We start from the raw sequence: 19,785 nt of genomic DNA on the forward strand, positions 1-19,785 counted from the left end.
TCAGAATGTATTCACACCTGTTCACTTTTTACACATTTCATTGTGTTGCAGCCTTATGCAAATTGCTTAATTAATCAAATTTTTGCCCTTGTAATGCTACACTCACCCATAGTGAGAAAATAGGAACAAAATTTTAATAGTTTTTACAAAAGTATTGAAAAGAAAAAATACATTATCACATTAACAAAGTATTAACTCAGAATTAGTTGAAGCACCTTTAGCAGCAGTTACAGCCTTGAGACTTATTGCTTATGATGAGACAAGCTTTGCACACTTGCAGTTGGGGACTTTTTGCCATTCTTCACTGCAGATCCTCTCAAGGCTCTGTCAGGTTGGATGGAGGACATCAGTTGAAAGCCATCATTATTTCTCCCCAGAGATGTTTGCGTGATGTTCTTGAGTGGCTGGGCCACTCAAGAACAGTCATAGAGTTGTCCCTAAGCCACTCCTGGTGAACATTACTGTTGCCCTAAAACTTCTAGTTTCCTATAAGTGCAGCCTTTAAGATGTGGGCTAATGGTAGAAAGGAGTTATATTTCGCCAGTATTCAGATTTAAGGCTTTTACTATGAAATAAAAACTCTAATACAAGGTTCCTGTGGCTTTGTCCTCCCGTTTGGTCTGTTTTAATAGCATCTGAAAGGATTCCTTGTGATTCACTCTGTGCATCAGCCTCAATAGTATGTTGCTTGGTATTTCATTAGATTAGTGATTGCAGCTCATGCAGGCTGCTGGCACACAAAGTCCATTTGCAGTATATGATTGTTAAGTATTTTTAGATGTATTGTGTCTATTCAACAGGATTCACTGGCTAGTCCCAATTTATCCTCCCTAATCAGTGTGGTGCTGGCATTGTGGGCAAAGGGCCGCCTGTCTGTCTGACTGGCTGAATGAACAGACAAGGGTCCATCGGGCATCATGGCCCCACGATGCTTGATGGTGACCAAATAAGGACTGTCTGCAGCATGTATGCAGGGAGGAGACAGGGGCACTAAGTTGGCACAGACGAGCCTCTGGCATTCTTTGGCCTCTTTCAAAAGGCTTCTGTCCCTCAGCTCACATCCTCTATGTGAGTGGACAGAACTTGTGTATAGAAGTGCATCTACATGGACTACACAAGAGGTTTTTGTTAAAATGTTCATGTACAAGGCTATTTATGATCAAGTGGTTAAAACAGCAGAGGTTGACAGTTTGTTGACACTATTATTTAGAGAGGCTACACAACAAGTGCTAAAAACTTGACATCAGTGAGGCAGGCCTTCAGTTAATACAGTAAATGAATTTAGATTTAGCACTGGAATTTTCAGGATTCTTGCTATAACTATGGGATTTTGACGCAAACTAGAACTAGTTCATGCACCTGCTTTGAGAAGCTTAAGCAATACATTCACTGCATATGATGTATGTAAGACCTAAATGTAAGAGATACTGATATTGTTCACTAAATTCGGTCTCAGTGCTGCGAATGCTGGTTAAAGATTAACTCTGGTGTTTTCCTTGGGGCCTCTTTGAAGTGGACTTACTCCAACCCCTGCTTATCTTAATTGGAAAGAAATCTGGAGGAGTGAAGTGGTTCTCTGGAAACAAGCACCTCCACTCCCCAGCTCCCTGAAGGCCACGCTTCAGCTTTACCAGGACTTTAAGACCTCTTAAACTCTGCATTTTTTTCATGTCATGATGGGATGGTTTTTGTATAATTTGTGAAAATAAAGCCTTTTTTGTGAGCGTTGAAAGTGCTGCTTTTTGACGTATCCTTCTCAGACGTTGCTTGATATGACGAATGAATAATTGATAGCGGCACTTTGTGTGTGAATACTGTTGAAGGCACACAGGAGTCTAACGTGATTCATCCTGAAAGGGAAAACTGCCTCTTTGAGGCTTAGCTCGATGTGTAGGCCATTTCTTCAGTGTCATGTAAATAATTATGCTTAACATAATCGTCACCATTTAATGTTGGCTTTAAAATGTATGAGGTACTTGGGATGAATCATACTGATAAACGATTTTAAAACATCCCTGCCTGACTGTTTGATTATCAAGAGATGGTGCATTTTTATTCTCCATTTTCTAGAATTACGTTTGAGATCAAGAGTATCAGCCACGTTAGAACTATTACAAAGTCTTTGCCAACCTGTGAAGTCAGATGAATAGCTTAGAGCTTCTCTGTTTCCATTACCTCAGTGGAGGCTCCTTTACAACTCAAATATCACACATGCAGTGTTTACTAGTAGCATGCGTGCCATGCTGCTGGCTGTAATCCAAATGGAGTAGGGAGGTCCTGTCATACACAGGTCGCCTGTCTCCAGAAGAAAGATGTGGAACACACAGGAAGCAAAATCCTACACTGTGGTGGACCTCAAGAATGTATGAGGTATAAAATGTAATAACATATCTTGTATTAGCAAGTTTTACAAGTCTCCATTACCACTTTTGTGATACAATAAAGAGGCATCATTTATATTTGCAATATTTTTTGCTTTTGGCACACTGTGTTGCACCAAAAACCTAAAGCTGTGTTCTCTGTACACACATCATTTGAGGTTTTAGACTTTAACTTTCTTGGAATTTTATATCAAAATGAATACCACGTTAACTTACCAGACAGCTTTTTCTGCTGTACTTTATTCAGTGCATGTCCCTTATTATAATACAGTATATTATTACTGCTTATTATTGTAGTAATAGTACCTTATTTGGCATTACCAGAGCGTGCTTGAACTTGGCTGAGCAGACCAACAAAAGAACGCCAGCAGCTGTTAATTATAAAAATTCAATTATAAAAATCACCTGTCTTCAAACTATCACACTTTGCATTAGAGGTTTCACCAAATGAAAACATAATTTAGTGGATTATAAATTTAAAGGGAATTCTTCACAAAGTATGAACCGTGAAGGAAACAATGCTCTTAGTCATAATATGGTCAGGAACTCATTAACACTGTTGTACACAACTGTGGTGAAGTAAAAAACAAACAAACAAAAAACAACCCTATTACATATTCATATTCTGTGTTCCTCAGAATTTCATGAAATGTGTACAACTAAATGATTCAAATGGTTTGTTAATTTTGCAGGAGCAAGAAAGCAGAGCAGTTTCTCCACTCATTTCTGTTCTGACTTCACAGTTTCTGCAGTCTTTTGTCCTAGTTACAGCTTGCTGTTGACATCACCAAGTCTGAAGTTTGGTCTGAACTGCTATCTATAAGTTCAAGGAATATCAGCAGCTGTCTTCCATATTCTTCTTCTTTAGAGCATTTCTGATAAAGCCCATCAGTGTGAGTAACCGTAACTGCAAAGATAAATTAGGGAATGTCATCTCTCTAAAAATAACAAAGTGCCTCCTTGTTCGTTATGGACTAAAGAACTTTATTCAACTAAATTATTTAATTGAGTTGTTGGCTTTATATAAGACATGAGGAAAAAAGGGAACACAAATTGCTCCCCGTTGTCCTTGCGCGCCACACAGACTATGCTCTTGTTCCCATTTATGGCTCCATGTTGTCAGAAAGAATTGATATCAGGAGCACTAAGACCCTATTTTGCTCTGTGTGAGGACATATGTACACTATAACACCGAAGGGAGACACTGTGAACAGGTGCAGAGCATATTTCACATGCGTACACGCATTCAGACACACATACTTGTAAATGCATGCACCCGCACACATAATAAAAGGCCCAGGGTGAATGTGTACAGATCTCACTTTGCCCATTGAGAAAGGAAATGGACACAGTAGAGCGGTCAGCTGGATGTAACAGATTTACTGACCATAACAGCTGGGGTGGGGCAGGGTAGAGACTCATTCAGACCTAACACAAACAACAGTAACACTCTGAAACCTCGGCACAATGCCCCTGCACCCTCCCAGCCATTTCACTTTTATTTCACCACTTTCAGAAGTGCCAGATGTTTAGTGGCCCAGTCATCTGTATCTCACCGTCCTCCTCCAGTACAACAGCAGGCAGCAGCCCTCACTGTGCAGACTGGTGCATGCATGCTGATTTTCAGGAACCAGCGGATTATTATTGAGGCTGCCAGTCAGTGCTGTAGAAATTACAACATTGCAGTGTGTTGTAGTTTCTGTATGAGTCACTGTGTGTATGTCCTGACTTGTTTTTTGTTAGTTTGTGTACCTGCATATGTGGTTCAGCTTTGAGTCTTTTTGGTCAAATGGTAGCAGCGATGCCCTTCAGGACTGTAGCCCTGGCCTTTGAATCCAACTTCAAAAGGCAAGGATAAAATAACCCAGTTCAGACAGGAAACAGACACCTTTTATCTTAATTAGAAATGAACCAATTAGGCACACACTCTATTCCAAGTGCATTAGGGCCATGCACCCCTCATACCACCCACTGAGTGTGGGCTAGATGTCTCAAAGATAAAGTCGAAAGATATCCAAGAAATCATTCTAATAAGGGGCACTGAGAATTCCTGTGCCAGCCCAGAAACAGAAAGCTATGTTAATTTGTTGTAGATTTTTGAGTCAAGCTGTCTGACTTTTGTGTTTTTCTTTGTGGTGTGATTTTAGGGAGCTGTTTTTACTGTTTGTTTAATTTAACTGTGAACTATATTTGTTTGCAGGGGGCAACAAACTGAAGAACCAGCAGTTCCGTCTGAACTGGGCTTGGATCTCTTTAGAGAAGCAACGCTACGTGGTGGATGAAGAGGCCAAGTTCCTGGAGGTGGTGCTGAAACGCCGGGGCTACCTCGGGGAGACGTCCTTCGTTAGTAAGTGCACTGCCTCTGATTTCATCAAACCACTTGTCATGATAATTGTAATAATTTCCACGCTGTATATCCAGCTTCTTAAAAGCACTGAGAGCATGCCGCATTTTAATTTATTCAGATAATTTTATATTAAAAGTTAGGTTGATCTTTGTATCCAGATCTTCACTAAAAACAATAATTAAATAAAATAAGTAAGAAATTATAAAAAAATGTACCATGACATTAATTCAGATCATGAGAAGATATGCAAATATGAATGTGTTGTAATGACATATTTCCAGAGTCACACCACAACCTGCCAACTTGTTGTTTTGCTCAAGGACTGACTTAGTGCCAAGTTTCCCTGAATCTGCTGATTCTTTTCAGGTATCCCAGTCGCTAACATTCAAACAGATAAACAAACAAACACACATGATGACAAACATATACTTACTTGTTCAAGCTATTTCTTCTCGTCTTTTTTAGCTATTTGAACACAAACTTAAGGTAGAGTGCCAGAAGCCAGCATATCAGTATCACACACACACACATGCACACACACACACACACACACACACACACACACACACACAGAGACAACAGACAAGCTCTTTAATGTATTTTAGGACAACTATAAGTCTGGCATGGACACCTTTAAGATCACACAGGTCATAACCTTTCGCTTGTCTCCTCTGGCCAATATTTACGTTCCAATGACACAATAGCGCAGAACAATCGCTAAGGAGCTGCGCGCACACGTGAGAAAGGTCACCCAAAGTTGGTGGTCTTGGAAAGGCGCCACTCCAAATGTTGGTCGTGGCAATTTACTGGCCGGAACTAAATGAACAATAACTGCTTAAGAAGAAAAAAGGCTGTGTTAAGGATTTATGATGGGCAGGAATTCTAATTAGTCCTTTTTAGTGCCACCATTTATTCTCTCCATAAAAATGAGGTGTGATTAAAATGATCTGATGTTAAAGATCAAATCCCGTATGGATCATTTACTGTACTGCTGGCTGTATCTTTGAATGCCCCCAGGGCACCAGATTAATGAAACATCTCAATATGCCATATGCAAATTTTACTGACCATTAGAGAGAATCAAGCTGCACAATATATCTATGCTACCTCAGAGACTCGCTGAAATAAAAAATTTAAGGCAGATGATTATATACTATGCAAATCCAGGAGGAACTATTTCATAATAGTTCACCATAAGAAGTAAGTAACTGTGAAAACAAGAATACACTTACATTTTGTTGTTCATCTTGATAGGTCACAAGAACAAAAGAAACAATAAATGAGTAGACTGAAATGCCTGCAAGATGACTCCACAGTGCTCTCTTTGCAAATTAATATTAAACAACAAAATAATGTATCTTGTATAAGGAGCTTGGGCAAGCAATCAAACAATTGTCGCTTGTTTTGATTTTCTGCAGCATTGCTACTGTTTTATTAATGATTGCATTATAAATTAAAGATGTGCTACTTTGAACTTTGGATGCACTCAGTGTTCAATGCCCAGAGAAAATACGCACTGCATTTTCATAATGTTTGGAACGACTGTTGTGTTCTTTCAAGTCCAAACCGTAGCTTTTCGTAGTGCAGTTTCAGGCAGCATGAAGGAGAATGATAATGGATGAGGGAGGATGATGTACCTCTCCATGCACACAAAAAAGCTGCAATTTAATTTTTTTTTCAAGTCAGAACCATTTTGTTTTACAAAGCCCTCAAAGTTTTTCTTTTCTAAATGCGTATGTGGTGAAACCTTTTATGTTGTTCATGTCTCATTACAGTAAGTGAGCACATGTTTACATCCTCAGGCATTGATTCTTTGATCATACAGCACTCTGTTCCTTTTCAGTCTTATCAAATAGCCCTGGACTATTAGTCTTTTCAATTTCTTACAAAGAGAAACATTTGCAGACCTTTTTCATACCTGCCTCAAAAACATCTCTGTAGCGTTCTGTCAATGACAATTGGTTAAATATCTGATAAACAAGCTGAATGATTGTAATTGATTCAAGCCTAATTTCTTCTTTTACTTTAGAGAGTTTTAGACTATGATTTACATCTTGTTCAATATTTTTTTCTGATTATTATCTACACAAGACCTTCCTCTTCGTTAGTATTTCGGTCCATATTGTAAGGGGATACAATACAAAGGGGAAGTAAGGTTGCATAAACACTTAAATAAACTGTTAGAAATGAAACACCAAAGTATCGTTCATATTTTACCGTCATGCCCTTCACAAGTGCATCCTTTCGAGCATTACTAAAAACAAATAAGTAAGCAAGTAAGTAAGGTGGTCTCCATTGTGGTCAAAAACAAGAGCTTTTATTGCTTTCTCCTTATGGTCAGTTGAACTTCCTTCTTCCTCTGCTCCTTTGAGGACAGGAGAGCAAAAGCAGCAGACAGTTTTGGCTAACGAGCACAAACAGGCCACTAGAGCAGATTGGCAGTTCAAGCCACCCATCTGCCTCAATGTTGTGATGAGAGTTTGACTGATCCGGGGCCAGTGCCTTCTCATGAAGACTATGGGATATCTCTTCTTTCCCAGCCCTGCCTGAATGAATACTGATCAGAGGAGCCCACCGGCGGGCTTCTGCTTCACTGGTCAGTGTGTCGAGTGCAGGTGTCACCAGTTTGGAGGCTACAGCGAGCCCACCTGCCGTGAAGCCTCTGAGTGCCTGCTGTGATCAGGGCCATCCAGTCCAGGCATTGTGCAGGAGATAGAGTTAGGAGTAAATCATACTTTCTCCTCTCCTGGCTACTCTTTGAAGACTGCTGATTTTTCAAGCTTCATTGAGCTTGACCATTTTATCTTAGCACATATGTCTGTACTTGCATATCAAAGCCCACTTTTTTATTTTCATCAAAGAACAGAATGGTAATTTTCTTAAAAACCCAAACTCATGCATTCCTCAGTCTATGGTCTTTTGAAGACCTTGTGTGTAGTCCTTTTTCTCTCCTCTTTCTCTCTTTCTACCTCTCTCTGTTGTGAACAAACAGCATTTTTTTTAAAAAAAGTTTGCTGTTACTGCAGGGCTCCATTTATCCAGTAATTTCTTGTTTACTACATTTGTGGTAGCCTAGAGGATTGTGGGCTGCCTTGGGGTGTGCAGCCATGTTATTTTATTTACCACCAGACCCCCACTGTGTGTTCTGTGGCCAGACACCAAAGACAATGAAGTGCCTGTGTGCTCCTGCTCAATAGGAATCCTGCAAGTGTCACAGCTATAGTGACTGTAGACCCCATCAAACAGTTCACATACTGAAGGTCGGACATTTTGAGTCAGCCTCTAACCACTGCTGCTGCAGTCAGGCTGAAGTAAGGGCTAATTGGATTTATTCCCACCATTGCCATTTGAAACGCTTTGGGTTGTAATCTGCACTCAGAAGATGGGCAGATATTATCGGGTTAGTCCAACTGGGGCTTGACATTTCCCAGTTTTAATTGCATATTTTTCTATTGACAATATCTGTGTGACTATGATCATTAATAGTGGCATAGATCAGATACCTAATCCTACCCCTACATTCAAGAAAGTTGAAAAACAATATCATGCACATGCCAGATGTATGGTATGGTAAGTTTGTTATCTGATTATGACAGTGAATGTCTCTTCTGTGTGCTTCTTAAGGTATTGGCACAAAGGATGGCACTGCAGTAAAGGACAAAGATTTCCGGGGAAAATCTCAGAAACAGGTGCAGTTTAACCCAGGCCAGACCACAGCCACCTGGAAGGTTCGGATCCTGTCAGATAACGAGTATGAAGTGTCAGAGTCCTTCCAGATTGTCCTCTCTGAGCCGGTGATGGCAGCCCTTGAATTCCCAGAGTTTGCTACTGTGGAGATCCTGGACCCTGATGACGGTGAGTAATGGTTTCACATGCAGGAATTTGATATTTGACATGTTTACACTTATATTTATATTTATTTAATTGGGGCTAAGTTTTAGTGATATTAATTTAAAGAAAAAGATAATAAAAAACCCAAACATATTGGCACACTCAGGTCTTATAGTTTCACAGCAGCATTTTTCATCCCCATGAAATATCTTGTTTGATGTCATTAGATGTCTTAGATCAAAGATTAACGTTTTGCACAGATCGTCAACAGTCATCTAAAAAGAAACCCATTTTAAAAGAGACGATGATATAAGTCATGTTTTGAATAAGTACCGTATCCTCGATGACTGGGGCCAGCAACCAATAATAGGCCTGCATGTACTTTCTCTGTGGGTTAGAACATAAAAAACCAATGAAGTCAAAGAAGACAATGCATTTTTAAGGAAAGCAGATAAAAACAAGTGATGAACAAGTCACCAAAATACACTACATCTCACCCAGTACACTGAATTGTACAAATTAATTTGAATGTACCTTGTACCGCTTTTTCTGGCATCGGAGATCTCAGCTTCTGTTGCTATAGTGGTTGATCAGGCCTCATCTGAGCTTTAATCGCCTTTTGGAGAGATACTTCTGTCCATCTGCCTGAGAGCGTCAGTGTGCATAACATTTCTGATACAAACTCAATTCACGTGAAGACTGACGCCCAAAAGGAACTGACAACATCTGGAACCCGACTTGAAAATAGCTGCATAATCAGTAAGACCAAACCACTTTCCACAAGTGTGGATAAACAAGGTCAGATAAGCACACTGACCTCCCTTGCATGTGTGATGAGCGCTACAGGTGAACAGATGAACAGTGTTTCTGAAAACAGCTTGACTGTTTTAGCTGAGATAGAGAACTGCATAATATAAATGTGGGCAGTGTGTCTCCCCATCCCACAGGGCCTCACCGGGTGAAAAGGTAGAATTTACTGTCAACAGTTTATGCTAATTAACATGGTTAGTTGGACCTTTGTTTCACACATCAGTCTCTGGAGGGCAATCAGAAAAACTGGCAGCTGTCTCTCTGCAAGATTTGAATTTTTTTTCATGTCTTCCTGCAGCCATATGTCTGTTATCATATTATACTGTTTATTGATTCTGAAATTTAATGTATTTTGACCTCTCAAGGTCAAATAAACTTTGAGGGCTTATAAAATGTTTTTTGCTTGATTGTTCTTAATGAAAGAACAGAGGAATAAAGGAATTGCCCAGAGGCTGCCATCGTAAAACTGGTGAAGAGTGGATACATCATCTTATGTGCATATATGGTCCACAGGATGGTAGAGGAAATGTCAAGTTCTGCTGACTTACCGATGCCTTGTGGGTGACCACTGAGAAGGATCCAAAGCTTCTGTCTGAGCGCTGTGGCTGAAATGTTGCAAATTCATTACCTTCCTGATTGTCACATGCAGCTCAGAAATGGAGGGAAACAAAGAGAGGGAGAGCTGCCAGAAAAACTGAAAAACAGTTTAACATGTCTCTGGTTGATATGCCTCTGCTTGCAAACTTAATTAACAGGGCTTTTTATTCTCGCCAATTTATATGGGAAACAAACAATAGGCTTCCTGCGTAAAGCCAGTAGTGTGATATGTTGATTTGCACACATTGTTTTTAATTTTCTAAAGGATTCTCTATTTTTTTTCCCCAAAACATCTCATAGATCTCAAGATAACATTTTCCACATCCATCTTTATCACTTACCGGGTCAATAACCACAGCCTTCTCTCTGTTTCAGCGTAAGCTAACTTTATTGGAATATTTGCTGCAGATAAATAAACAGTAGATGGTGGCTTTTGATTAAACACAATGGATACACCATCAGCAGAGCTCTAATGGGAGCTGGGTTTGGATGCAAATAATATCACAAAAGATTAGATCCTCTGAAGCTTTTCCCTTTTCTTCATTTCTGATCCTTCACTTCAGTTAACTTGACATTCAATTTATCAGGATCACTTTGCCAGAAAACCAGTCATACACAAGCAATTTTCTCGTGCACACCATCAGATAGGATTTAATATAAAGGTATTGAAAATGAACTAATATTAATGGTCTGCGTCAAAGTGAAGAACTGCAGTTTTGATGTTGATTTTTCTCACACACAGAGTCAACAGTCTTCATACCATCAGCTATATACAACATAGAGGAGGACACTGGTGAGCTGCTTATCCCAGTGCGCAGGAGTGGAGATGTCAGTCAGGAGTTCATGGTCATCTGCTACACCCAACAAGGTAAGACATGGACTGTGTGTTGAAAGTGCTAAGATGTGATGATTAAAATGACAATGGACACACTGGACTTGTTATTTATCTTGATTATCTCTTCTCCTTGAAACTAGATGGAAAGTGAGACTGAATTGCTATAACTGGCATCTGTTGTCCAACATGTGTTGAAGTAGCAGATGATGAAGTTTGTCATGTTGATATTAACTCCAAAGCACTAATGACCTCTGCATCATGTGCAGTTTTGACTTTGCAACAGTTTTATTCTTACACTTAAAATGTCAGCCCAGTCTCATTCACAGGGTGTCAAATGCCATCATTTTTCCAAGCAATCAGACGCAGAAAGTACGTCTGTTATGAGACACACCAGGTTTTAAAGCAGCTCCAATGTAGTGTGACAACACAAACTCCTCCCAGAAGACCAGGGTTTGTGTCCCATGTGAAAACGAACAAACCAAGTTGTTTCTGTGCTTAGATTAAAGTGCCATTTCACCTGTTAGAAAGGCTCTGTGGCAGGGAGGCTTAACCTTGGTACCTTGGGCTTTTGTATGAAGTGTGATGAAGCAGTGTCAGTATCTCACAACCTGAGATGAGAGCAAATGTGAGTGCAAAGTGACCTTTAATCAAAGTGCCAGAGGGAAAAAGAAAGCCACAAATTGTCTGTGTTTCATCACTGAGATTCATCACTAAGTTCAATGCAATGATTTCAGAGGAGGTGTTCAATTGTCACATTATGTCGCCATGAAAAATGGAGGAAGGAGTGCAAAGAAAATGACCTTATGCAGATCCACGCTGGATGAAAATGCTTCTGTAAATGTTACAAAGCAGTTGAGAGTGAAGGTTTCTCTTTCCCGTTCAATCAGGCTTACTCGTAATTTGAGAAAGAGCTTAGGTTGCTCTGCACAGTTATGATGTATGTATACAGGAAGCAAAATTAAGGAAATAACTGGTTTGAGTATAAGGAATATTTTCTAGGTTTTGGTGATGTTTGTAACTAACTTTGCTTTCTGTCATTCTGTTTTCCGCCCACTCAGTTTCGGCCACGGGCACCATCCCAACCACAGTGCTGTCCTACTCTGATTACATCTCCAGGCCTGAGGACCATCACAGCGTCCTGCGCTTTGACAAGGGAGAGGTGGAGAAAACCTGCCGCATTGTGATCATTGATGACTCTCTGTATGAAGACGAGGAAAGCTTTAATGTCACCCTCAGCATGCCCATGGGGGGCCGTCTGGGCTCAGAGTTCCCCACAGCCAGAATCACAATCATTCCTGATATGGAAGACGGTAAGATGACATTTCACTGATCAGAAGTCTTAAATGGTAAGCATTTCATTGTCATGTAGTCTGTGCGGGTACAAGAAATCAAAGGTCTTTGATTATTAAATCCCTTTGAGGCATTTAGAGATACAATTTTTTGTGCATGTGATTTTTCAGTTTTCATCAAAGCCCCAAGAAAGACAGCATGAATCTCTTTTTTAGTCAGAAGGGCTTTTATCTGATTCAGTCTGAAATGTTGCTGTATTTTTGTACTCTTTACTATTTTGTGTAATGGATAAGCATTTTTGACTGAAAAGTTCTGGAAATGTTGTATAAACTGACACATTCAAACAGGTGGACAGGTGTGCAGACAGACAGCAAATATGCTGGAGTGCTTGTGTGTTCAGTTTTTCCTGTGTGTCTGTGCTTTTCTGACAATATCTGACAAAAGCGTTTGAGTATGCGAGCCGCCTTCCTGGAGGCGAAGCCTTTATCTCGTATCTGCAGGCTCAGACTGGAGGGCCGATAGTCTTCAACATCTTCCTGACGCCTCTTTGTTCCCCAACACCTGACGGCCATTCCTCAGTTCCTTATCACTCTGATGATCTCTGGAAGCACTGCTGTGAAGTCAAGGCTCTGTGATTGCAGGCAGGCAACACTGGAGCTGAAAAACCTAGCATGATTGCGGAACCGTCTTTCTTCCCTTGAATCAAAAGCCATTTGAAGCTAGATAATTGGGTTGATGATGCAATGTTCAATTCAACATCCTATTTAATTGCTTGCTTTAAATAGAGAGAAAATCATGACCATTGGGAAATGAGTTTTTTGCATCTAATCAAGGCAAATTAGCTAAATTGAGATATTTTTTTTTAATTTTCTCCAACTGCTCAAATTACTCAGAATTAGTGTCTTCCTGTTTTAGGAGACCCTTCCTTTATGTAGTATTTTACACACTGCTGCAAACATTGTAGACTTTCATTTGGACTGTAAAATATTGTGTTGTTTTTGGTCGATGACAGCGATCTTCCTGTTTGCACCTGTTCTCTCAGCATGTTGAAATAATAACAACCTCCTGTGCTTTAGGAACAAAATCGTTCAGTCTTTTATTTCCCCGTATTTGGACATTGAATAGTTTTTTAGACCACAGCCAAAACCAATGCTAAGGATGTGAATCATCTGTCCATGAACCTGTGCTGAAGAGGTCTTGTCTTTGAGACTCTTGCACCACAGTTTTCAGACCACGTAACAGGTTGTTCTCCCCGTCTATTTCTCATGGGATTCAAGGCAGACACACTTCAAATGCATTTGTCTGACCTGCTTGTGGAAGGAGGAGGTTGCGTGGTTGGAATGTTTTCTTGCTGTAGCAGTGTCCAGTGTAACCAGAGAGTAACTTCAGGACCTTTTGACCTCTGCTGGTCCTGGGTATCCACTCCAGACTACCAAAACAGCTACTGAGACCCACAAAGTTTTAATAGGATGTACGTTAGGCTGTCCTCGCGGCATTTAGCTGACTTCACGGAGAAATGTCATTAGCACTGCAGCTATGACATTTCTAAACAGTGTCATAAATGTCTACAACGTATATGTCTTACCATAACTGTCTGACTTGGTCACATACAGTTGCTGGTCATTTATTTTTTGTTTTGCCGATAAGGGTCAGTAATGTTTGAGAAACAAGATGACTGACAAGTAAAGCGCACAGGTTTCAGGAAGTGCTACAAAGAATTAAGATAAGTCATTTTGAAATTTGTTCTGAAAGTGGTCTCTGAAGAACAAAGGCGAAGGGTTAATGTTTTAAGAAACTACTCCTTTAGTGGGGCACAGCTTCCTGATACTGATAAGCAGCATGTTCATATTCATGCATTACCGCTTTTCAGTTGTGGTAGGCAAACTCTAATTTATGATTGTGCCTCGTTAATAGAGAGTCAGCCAGTGTGCTGTCTTATCTCAGCTGTTATAAACAAAGTTGATGATTTTTATAGCTTGAAAAGTAAATGCATTATAAAATATACTATATGTTTTCACTCTACATATTTGATTCCTTCTGTCATGCCTTTGTTTTCATAGTCATCCTGTATTTTCACAAAGAAAGAGAAGAAAAGAGGGCTTAGTGTAATGAACTAAACCCCGATTAGGTTGACAACCAGCCAGACAACAGTCTGTACTGTTTATTCCTGTTTTATGTGTTCCCTTTTGCCTTTTGCCTCAGGTTTGTCAGGGAAGCTGAAAGCGGCTAATAAACAAAATCTCCTTTTGCATATCATTCTCACATGGGTGTTCCATACTGTAGTAATGATGTAGTGGCCAAACTACAGCCTCCTTTTGCAGAAACATCCTTTGTGTGTGTGTTCTTGTTATTCTCAAGTCATTCTCACTGTTGCTAAGAGGTTATGTCTGACAACTGGACTCCTTATTTTAATGACGTGAGAAACTGACATCAGATCAACTGACTGAACATGCACACATATCGTACACACACAGTAAGATGGCACAGCAACACCTCCAAAGTATACTTTGGATTAGGTGCTGGAGGTGTTTAGGTTCCCGGCATCGACTGAATTAATAGAATCCAAACAGCAAGAAGAAATAATGTGGTGCCAAAACTTCATATCTCCCTGAAGGAGGTGATAATGAAGTTGCCTGAGCACTGATGGTGAAGTAAATGGTAAATAGCTCTGAGGTAAACAGAACAACAATCTCCTGTCTGGAAGAATAGAGAGGCAGTCGGAGATTCACTTTGCCTTTAAGTTCAGCTAACCTTGCTTGATGTTGAATTTCAGTACACAGTCCAGGCTGTTTCCATACAACTTCACACTGGTATATATGGAAGAGAAGCAACCGGTGCACCACATTCTTCTTTGTCATCCCTCTTATAGCAGCAGTTGTCCAGTGGGTGTTATACCTGGGAGGAAGGAGTTGGTGCCTGGTCGAGCACCTGTCCATGCATGAGAGGGGTTTACGAAGGGTCTCCCCAGGAGGGCTTTATTCACACTGATACACACAACTTTTATCAGCAAAAAATGCGTGTCAGCAATATGTCTTCATTTCAAGTCAGCAAACTGGAGTAGTATGATGAAAATAGAAGCCAGAGGGCACCAATGTGTGCGCTCTCTCCTCTGTGCAAATGCAGTCTTGGCCACCTACGAAGGTACAAAGACTTGCAAGAAACCACACAATACAGTACGTGCTGGAACTTGTATTGTCTGCCAAGGGTTTGATGTTAATCTGACAATGATGGGATTCTAAACTGAGAATGTTTACAGCTTTAACACCTAAAGTTAACCCGTTTTGTAGATCTGCACCATGGAAAAAGCAGGGATGTTTTCTTTCCAACCAGGGTTCATTAATTAGCACACCTGCACTTGCAGAGAGGCAGTGGGTCAAAATTGTTTTGTTTACAGTGAAAACCACCAGATTTTTTGAATGCACGTGAAGAAACATGTTAACAGCATGTTGCCTAGGTACAATATGACCACAGTTACTGAGATTTACATGTGTTCAGTCCCCGGCGGCTGCACTTCCAGCCTGTCCAGGCCATCCAACAAACACAACTGTCAGTCTGCGCAGGTGCAAACGTGGTTTGATCCATGCTGGTTGTTCAGGTTGTCTTTTCAGCAGGGAGGGATCTGAGAGGGTTAGTGTGAACTGTGGAGTGTTAACAGTCTCTGAATACAACTCTGGTGCAAACACCTGGCCGGTGACTTTTGTCTAACAAGCAAGACTAAATTACTAAGGGGGCAAAGCACCTGAACTAAGCTGTTCTGAAAACCTTTGCTCTACTGTGACTCACCTGGTTTGTCATAATTCAATTTAAAACTAATAAACATCACTACACCAAATTAACAACTGGCATAACGTGGGTGCTTTCTAGGAATAGCTTACACAAGTCATAGTGGGCGTTTTTCTTATCTTACCTTATTTTATCTATGGATTTTAAAAGGCGGGTCATTTTGCTTTGGGTTCATATGCTATTCGGAGGAGCCACTCCAATGTGTATAATAAAAACACAACAAAACCGTAGCAGTGGAGTAGGCAAAAAGGGAGAAAAACATGTACCTTAAAAACAAACAATAGGGAGGGGGAATCAATTATAAAAGATAAAGAGAAGCCAAAAAATCCAAATCACAAGTAAGGACAAACAGAATCTAAATGTCATGACAGCAGAACACAACTTTGAAGGACACAGTAAACGAAGAAGGGTAACAAATTGAAAAGATCAATAAACATATAAAAGAGACTGTGGTAATTAGTAGGAAACTGTGTTGTTACACAAGGTTGTTTTACAAGTTTGTTTTACAAGGTTGTTTTACATTGCTAAATGAAGAGATTTCAATACACACTTACGCTCTTGATTCTGTCCTTTTTTCTGATCTCTAGAAACACTAAAGCAATGAAAAGCACAAACAGACATACCACAGAGCAGCTGCTGAAAATGATTTTGTTTTGCCAAGCATATAGTCGACAGCTTACTACTTTTTTACACCAAGGATGTGAATTATGTTCTCCTTACTTCTGCATAGAAGGTAACTCTTGCTGGTTGGAAGTTAGCTGTAAAGTTTACAAGCTGTCCAGACATTCTACAGTAGCATGCATGGACAGCTGCTGTCATCCAAACACTCACTATTTTCCCAGCGGCAGACCATCTGCACATAAACGGCTGCATCCTTACAGTTTCCACTCTGGTTTTTGTGTGCGATGCGTTTGGAGAAACTTGTCCTCTCTTGCAGAGGTAATTGCTGTTTGATATTGACTTTGCATCCGGGAAAATATTTTGGTGGTTGGGACTGGAAGACATGAGAATGCTTGTGCAGCAGGACTTGACTCATGTATTTATGGCCTGGTGTCAGTTGCCTGTAAATTTCGCTTTGGTTCTGAAGGTGTGATTATGAACTGCTGTAAAGATGGGCGGATCCTGTGCGTGTGCATTATATCCTGGATGGGGATGAATCGAAGGGGGGAATCCACAAACCCTTTCATTATGTTTCACCTGGATTCCTGTTCATTCTGATATAAACAGATGTCCAAAGTACTTAAGCAGAGAGGTGCTGACTTTAATCAACATCCTTAAGACATTCAATCCTCGGCTTTCTTTGAAAATTCAAGTGTTTCTCTCAGTCGTCAGTGGTTTAAGTTGTAGATTACTCTGTGTTGAATATGGAACTCCTTTTGTATGCTTCTGCTGCTGGAGAGAGATTTGTCGAGCACACAGTGGGCAGAGGAGCGTTTGCCAGGGCTCAATTGAATCTCATCATGAGAGAAGCCACTTAGTGCTATGGGAATCTCATGCAAAGTTCAAGTGAAATCAAGCAGTAAGTGGGAGTGAAACAGTCCCTTTGAGGATGCCCATGTCTCTCCTTGTGCTTCTTGTTTTATTTTATGTTCATGCATATGCAACTGTACAGCTATTTTCTTTGATTGTCTTCTTTGTTATTCAGGCATACTGCATGATAATAATAAATTGGCAGCCATAATAACTATGTGTAAGATGCTCTTACCTCTGAATTATTGTATGTATCGATTTGATTGCTTTCCAGGTTTGTTGAGCGAGTATTAATGACGATACTTAAAAGTCATTGAACAACTATATTAAATCTAATCATACATTGTTATGTGAATAAATCAGAGTTTGTGCACCTTACATAATTTTACATAATAAGCAGATCCAAATCTGGATTATCTCCACTTACATACCAGTAACCTTAGATGTGCTGTGTGGTGTAGGCGGCTGCTGCTGGCTGGGCTGATGGAGTCCAGGAGCCAGCGGTTTACCTTTCAGTTAATGGACCGTGGCTCTTTGAAATACACTGTTTGTGTGCTTCACAAACCTTATCTGATTACTGGTCTAGTACAACAGGGCCCGGGTTCCTGGCTGCCAACCTCAGGCTAGTAGATCTGATTACTTCTCCTGTTGGGGACCCAGTGCAGGCAGCCAAAACCATCTTTGTTTGGGTTCTCTGTGGGGAGAGATTCTGGCAGCTGCAAACCTCTTGATGCAGCACTCATTGTCCCGGCTGTGCTCTCAGGACAGATTAAAGCATAAAAGTTTTCTGTCCTATGCTTTCTCTTAGGAGAATTATTATTTCAGCAACAGAAATGACTCCTCTGGGAACCACAGCTCCCAAGGCTTTGCCTAAAAAGATTAATTTCTTTTTAGAACTTGTCTTATCTTGTCACTATAGAGCTGTTGCTGCCAAAGCAGCTGCAACAAAATATGCAGTTTTTCTGAGACTCAGATTACTTGTAAGAATAATGATATAGTGCAAAATAAACACTTTTTTCTTGATCAGTAATTGCGCCTGGCAGCACTGTTGACTGACAGTTAATCTCTTTTTTCCCTTCTCTTGTATTTTGGTTTCATTAGATAATACAATCATCATGTAATTACAACAGTATGGATTTGTTTTTGTTCAATGCACTTATCACATAGTTGCACATCCCCACTCTTTCTTTTTGTTTTTTTGTTTTTTTTAGCTAACTACCATTTTGTAGGTGCACACTTCCATTGTCATGGAAACTACAACTTTGCCCATGGCCATTGCTGTTCAGTTAATTTATTCATTATTTGGTCACAGTTGCTCTCAAAGGCACATAGTTTGTACTGCTCAGTAGTGGCTTGTTCGCATCAGTCATTATTACAGTGATGTATCTGAGATTTATAAGAATGCGTGTATTTTGAAAATAAAATTTGCTCCTTTGGACTGGTCCCAGCTTTTAGCTGCTCACATTATTTCTGTAATACTCCAAAGGACCATGACTGACTCCCTGCAGTTTAAGTTCATAAATACTCTTTATGTGATGGTAGTTATTGAGCTATGGCAGGAGCTGTATGCAACACCCAAAGGGAATGTTTACAGAGGTCCAGGTATTAAAGACATAACATGTAGCGTTTATTGAGAGATCCCTAGCGGTAGAAATGACATACTGTGTATTTGAGTGTATTGTTGTGTCACGAGCAGTATGACATTTAGATGAGAGAAAACAGGCTTAGAAATGGTTAAATAGAAAAACAGTGGGTGAGTTTGGCTGCAGTGGAATCTCAGCTCATAGAAACACTAATTGCAGTCAGGCAGGCCTGGGCTGGCACATCGAGCTCTACTTCCCCCAGACCTCCTGTCAGGCCTCCTGTCGGCCTCTCAGCCCCATCACTATCAAAGTCAGCTCCACCACCAGGCTCATTCAGAACAAAACCAGGAAATGAGGCTGCTGTTTGTCTTTTAGTATTTGTGGCAGATGTAAAAATCCCCCCAAAACATCACAGGAAGTTAGAAAGTGTTGTTTAAGGGCTACAATTACAGTGTTGACGACTTGCTGGTGTTTCGATGGAAACATTCCCTCATTTTCTCCTGTAATCAGAGGTGATATTACAGAGTACAGGCATTCAAGTATCCTGTTGTGAAACAGCAAAAAGATGATTATGGATTACATCCTACTGTGTGCTTTTCTTCGTCTCCTTCACTCCTTCCTCTCTTGTTTCTCCCAGCTCCCGTCTTCTACTTTGGCAACACAGACTACCATGTGGATGAGAGTGATGGCTTTGTGGAGGTGCAGGTGTGGAGGACAGGAACTGATCTTTCCAAAGGAGGAACTGTCACAGTGCGCTCCCGAAAGACAGACCCTGTCTCTGCTGAGGGTATGTGTGCCTGCCAGGCGCCTTTCTCTGACAGCTTTAGCTAGTTAGTGCTTAGAGAAATGTAAACCAGA

General features: G+C 40.4%; 1 protein-coding gene across 1 annotated transcript in view; it reads left to right on the forward strand.

The window, feature by feature from the left end:
• frem2b (FRAS1 related extracellular matrix 2b) overlaps positions 1-19,785 on the forward strand; it is a 51,442-nt gene that overhangs the window by 18,958 nt on the left and 12,699 nt on the right. Inside the window, exons 3-7 of the mRNA XM_046389626.1 lie at positions 4,582-4,728; positions 8,353-8,583; positions 10,709-10,834; positions 11,860-12,111; positions 19,565-19,714. Of these exons, the coding sequence (XP_046245582.1) occupies positions 4,582-4,728; positions 8,353-8,583; positions 10,709-10,834; positions 11,860-12,111; positions 19,565-19,714 (906 nt within the window). The remainder of the gene's footprint in view (positions 1-4,581; positions 4,729-8,352; positions 8,584-10,708; positions 10,835-11,859; positions 12,112-19,564; positions 19,715-19,785) is intronic.

The sequence above is a fragment of the Scatophagus argus genome, chromosome 5 (genome assembly GCF_020382885.2).
Source record: "Scatophagus argus isolate fScaArg1 chromosome 5, fScaArg1.pri, whole genome shotgun sequence".
NCBI classification, from domain to species: domain Eukaryota; kingdom Metazoa; phylum Chordata; class Actinopteri; family Scatophagidae; genus Scatophagus; species Scatophagus argus.